This window comes from Hevea brasiliensis, chromosome 17, assembly GCF_030052815.1.
Source record: "Hevea brasiliensis isolate MT/VB/25A 57/8 chromosome 17, ASM3005281v1, whole genome shotgun sequence".
Lineage (NCBI taxonomy): Eukaryota > Viridiplantae > Streptophyta > Magnoliopsida > Malpighiales > Euphorbiaceae > Hevea > Hevea brasiliensis.
This window is the reverse complement of record NC_079509.1, coordinates 53,375,580-53,379,305: the sequence shown is the minus strand read 5'-3', so window position 1 is coordinate 53,379,305 and position 3,726 is coordinate 53,375,580. Positions and strand designations below refer to the sequence as shown.

General features: G+C 32.4%; 2 protein-coding genes across 3 annotated transcripts; both read right to left on the bottom strand.

Annotated features, from left to right (window-relative positions):
• Window positions 1-283: 283 nt before the first annotated feature.
• On the bottom strand, window positions 284-1,267 carry LOC131175456 (uncharacterized). 2 transcript variants are annotated; one of them, XM_058139822.1, is made up of 4 exons: window positions 1,096-1,267; window positions 938-1,030; window positions 719-835; window positions 284-632 (listed from the first exon to the last, which is right to left on the bottom strand). In XM_058139822.1, exons 1-4 carry the CDS (start codon window positions 1,246-1,248, stop codon window positions 369-371), a joined length of 627 nt encoding a protein of 208 aa, XP_057995805.1. In that variant the 5' UTR covers window positions 1,249-1,267; the 3' UTR covers window positions 284-368. The 2 variants fall into 2 exon arrangements, with proteins under 2 accessions (XP_057995805.1, XP_057995806.1); XM_058139823.1 differs by lacking the exon at window positions 938-1,030.
• Window positions 1,250-3,067, bottom strand: LOC131175297 (uncharacterized). The gene is made up of 3 exons (XM_058139023.1): window positions 2,460-3,067; window positions 2,083-2,342; window positions 1,250-1,797 (listed from the first exon to the last, which is right to left on the bottom strand). The coding sequence occupies exons 1-3, from the start codon at window positions 3,065-3,067 to the stop codon at window positions 1,250-1,252; spliced, it is 1,416 nt and encodes a 471-aa protein (XP_057995006.1).
• Window positions 3,068-3,726: the final 659 nt, after the last annotated feature.

Below are 3,726 nucleotides of genomic sequence, written 5' to 3'. Positions count from 1 at the left end.
AAAGTATGATATAAAAATAATTTTTAAGTGTACGTAGCTAGTATGCAAAATAAACTTAAATCTACCTACTTTTATTCCTAATTTGTTCATACTTGATAATATTCAAAATAAAACTCCTATGATAATAGTAGTCTTCAAACTGTAATTCAACTTCATTGCTAGTCTGCAAGCCTTCATTACTCGATCTGTTAATCCTACAATAGATTTAAATAAAACGTCATTCAAAAAGTAGTTTTTCCAATTCATGAAATTAAATATATCTAAAACGTACTTACTGTTGTCATATCCTAACTTTCTGATGATTTGTATCCTATCACACTCTCAAATCTTTTAAAAAACTCCAAATTGCGCTCTTCTTGTTCCTTGAGTCAAGCATTTAGTTGTGCTATCTCATTATTGCATTGTTCTTGTTCCTTCAAACGAGCATTCAACCTTGCTACCTCATCTCTCAATTCATTTAATTCCTCATTTCTAGAATCACATGACATTCCTCTAGTGCTTGCTTTGTATCCTAATCCTTTACCACGGACATAGCCAGATCTAATGCCAAACACCTCTTTTAAGACATCATCTGGAGTAGGACCAGTCTCATTATCATTTGTTGTTTGTTTCTCAATCCTTTGCATCTCTTCCTACAAAATATAATATTAAATATGTGAATATTTAATATATAATTATAATCTAAAAATATTAATAATTTCATAGTCAAAATACTTACATATATCCTTGATGATTCTGGATCATGCCATTGTGTTTGGCCTTGCTCATCCAAGAACCCATGTGTAGCCATCCAGACTTCAGAAGCATACGGTACTTCACCAATCTCCTCATCCATCTATAGTATTAATTATATTAACCATGCATTATATAACATAATATAACTAAACAAAAGAAATAACTATGAGTAAATAGTATTTTTTTTTTATATATAGTTTACCATATCATACTCTACTTGTGCAAATGGAGCGGGACCAGTTGAAGCAATAATTCTTTGACTAGCACGATTATTTGTATTGGTGGAACATAAGGCCTACATGATGTTGATGTTAAAAAAAATTATTTTTTATCATAATAGAAAAAGTAATTAAAAAGTACCTGAAAGTCCTCATTAGCAAAAACTTTGAACATTTCCTTCCAAGTATCCACAGTCAATCCTTCAGGAACATGTTGCAGTCGTTCATCATCACTTGAGTACTTCAAATACTTAAGGTGTAGCTTGTATTTCCATTTGCGATATAATATTTTCATCTCATAGAAACAATAGAATACAAACATTATTTCCATTCACAATTGGGTGAAGCTCGTGTCTAATGTCCATACTCACCAAATCATAACGGCTATTCAAATTATCTTTCGTCTTTCCTTTGATGTTCATTATAGTTTCTAACACATTATCACACACATTCTTTTCAATGTGCATCACATCCAGATTATGCCGAATAAGAAGTGTCTTCCAATAGGGTAACTGAAAAAAGATACTCTTCTTCCTCCAATTCTCAAAACTATTTGAAGCATCATACTTCCTTTTGATACCTCTATTAAATGGCATTTGAGTGAAAGTTTCAAGCTCCATTAACACCTCATCACCTGACAGTGGTTTTGGAATTGCTCTTGTCTCTCTAAAGCCATTGAAGGACTTAGTGTCCTTACGCCATTTATGACTAGGAGGCAAAAACCTTCTATGATCCATATAGCACATTTTCTTTGAACAAGCAAGGTGTTTTGCACTAGTATATTTGTGGCAAGCAGGACAAGCCTTGTAACCTTTTGTTGACCACCCTGATAAATCTCCATAAGCTGGAAAATCACTTATTGTCCTAATAATGGATGCATGCAATGTGAAGTTCTTTTTGCTATGTGCATCATAAGTCTCCACACCAACCTCTCACAACTCTTTTAATTCAGCAATTAAAGGCTACAAAAAAATATCTATACCCATTCCTGGACTATGCTACCCTGGAATAATCATTGAAATTATCAAATTGGTCTGCTTCATACAAATCCAGGGGGGTAAGTTATAGGGTATAAGAATTATAGGCCAAATGCTATGTTGGGAGCTCATATTTCTAAAAGGCTGGAAACCATCAGTTGCCAATCCGAGTTTAACATTACGAGCATCACTTGCAAATGAGCCATATTGTTCATTAAAAGACTTCCATGCAAGACTATCAGCAGGGTGCCTCATAATTCCATCATTTATCCTTTTTTCCTTATGCCATCGCATATCAGATGCTACTTGACTAGACATAAACAACTTCTGCAACCTTGGTTTTAAAGGGAAGTATCGTAGCACTTTATATGGAGTTTTTTTCCTCTTGTTCTTCCCTTCATCAGACTTCCACCTACATAACCCACATATTTGACATGATGTTGCATTGGCAAATGATCCCCAATATAATGTACAATGATTATGACAAACATCATACTTCTAATAGTGAAGGCCTAGACCACTAACGTACTTTCGAGCACTACTGTATGATTTTGGAAAATTTTGCTTTCCATTTGGAATAAGCTCCCTTAATAAACCAAGCAAATCATCAAATGATCTGTTGGTCCATCGATGAAAACTCTTCATGTGAAGTAACTTCACTATAGCAGCCAATTTTGAGAGCTCACATTCTGGATGTAACTTTTCCTTAGCTTCCCTTAATAGATGGTAAAACATGGCAGCATACCCTTTAGGTTCCTCTCCAACCGCTTCATTAGAATCCATTCCAATGTTGACATTAGAACCGCCATATATGTCATTCACTAATGCGATGATATCATCATCAAAGTCTTGATCATCATTAACAATTGGATCATCATTGATGTCAACATCTTCATTTAGAGACTCTCCATGGAAATACCAAATGGTATAAGATTTGAGAATTCCATCCTTTAACAAATGGTACCTAACCTCAAATTTCTGCTTGTAATCGACATTTCTACATTTTAAGCAAGGACATGAAATCGCATCTTCTATTGATTCATGCCTAAATGCATATGTCAGAAAACCTTCAACTCCATGAATATATCTAGGGTCCTTTCTATTCTCAATTCCCATCCAACTCTTATCAAGAGCCATATCCTTTAACAATTAAAAATAACAATGGATAACAACAAATATGATAACTAAAGCATGTAGGGAAAAAAATTATCTTGCACCTTAAAACTTATTTTTCATATGCATATTCTATGCCCAAGGGGGGACTAAACTTCAATGCATAAGAAATCAAATAACTTCAAAATTGTATCCAGTATCCTAACCACATTAAATAAAGAAATAACTTCAATTCCAAGCAAGTTGCCTAACTTCAAAATCCTATTTTCCACCCCAAAACTTTTATAACTTTTCTTTCAAGTCCAAGTTCAAATTAAATTTTTCTCCCCAAAACTTTATAAATTTTATTTCTATTCCTAATAACAACCATATTTAATATTTCCTTCAAAAATTAGGGTGTTACATAAATAATATTAAAGTATACCGACGAATACAATATTTGATCGGTAATAATTTAAAAAAATTTATTGAATAATCATAAAAAAAATACCGACTCTATTGAAAATAAATCCCAATTCATTGTGTATAATTTTGAGATTCTATATAATTATATAATAATGTAAAAAAGCACAATAAATAATTTTAATATCTAATCAAAAAGCTCAACAAACAATCAATGACTAGCTATCAATTTCAACTACAATGAACATAAGAGAACGCATATAAGTTTAATTTTTTTTATT

Excerpts from the sequence above, each read along its gene's own strand:
- LOC131175456 (XM_058139822.1), bottom strand. The coding sequence starts at position 1,248 with ATGAAAATATTATATCGCAAATGGAAATACAAGCTACACCTTAAGTAT. Across the intron at positions 1,031-1,095 it reads TTGCTAATGAGGACTTTCAG|GCCTTATGTTCCACCAATAC; the intron begins GTACTTTTTAAT and ends AACATCATGTAG. Across the intron at positions 633-718 it reads CAGAATCATCAAGGATATAT|GAAGAGATGCAAAGGATTGA; the intron begins GTAAGTATTTTG and ends TATATTTTGTAG.
- LOC131175297 (XM_058139023.1), bottom strand. The coding sequence starts at position 3,067 with ATGGCTCTTGATAAGAGTTGGATGGGAATTGAGAATAGAAAGGACCCT. Across the intron at positions 2,343-2,459 it reads TCATACAGTAGTGCTCGAAA|GTGGAAGTCTGATGAAGGGA; the intron begins GTACGTTAGTGG and ends TGGGTTATGTAG. Across the intron at positions 1,798-2,082 it reads ACTCGGATTGGCAACTGATG|CTTATGGAGATTTATCAGGG; the intron begins GTTTCCAGCCTT and ends GTGATTTTCCAG.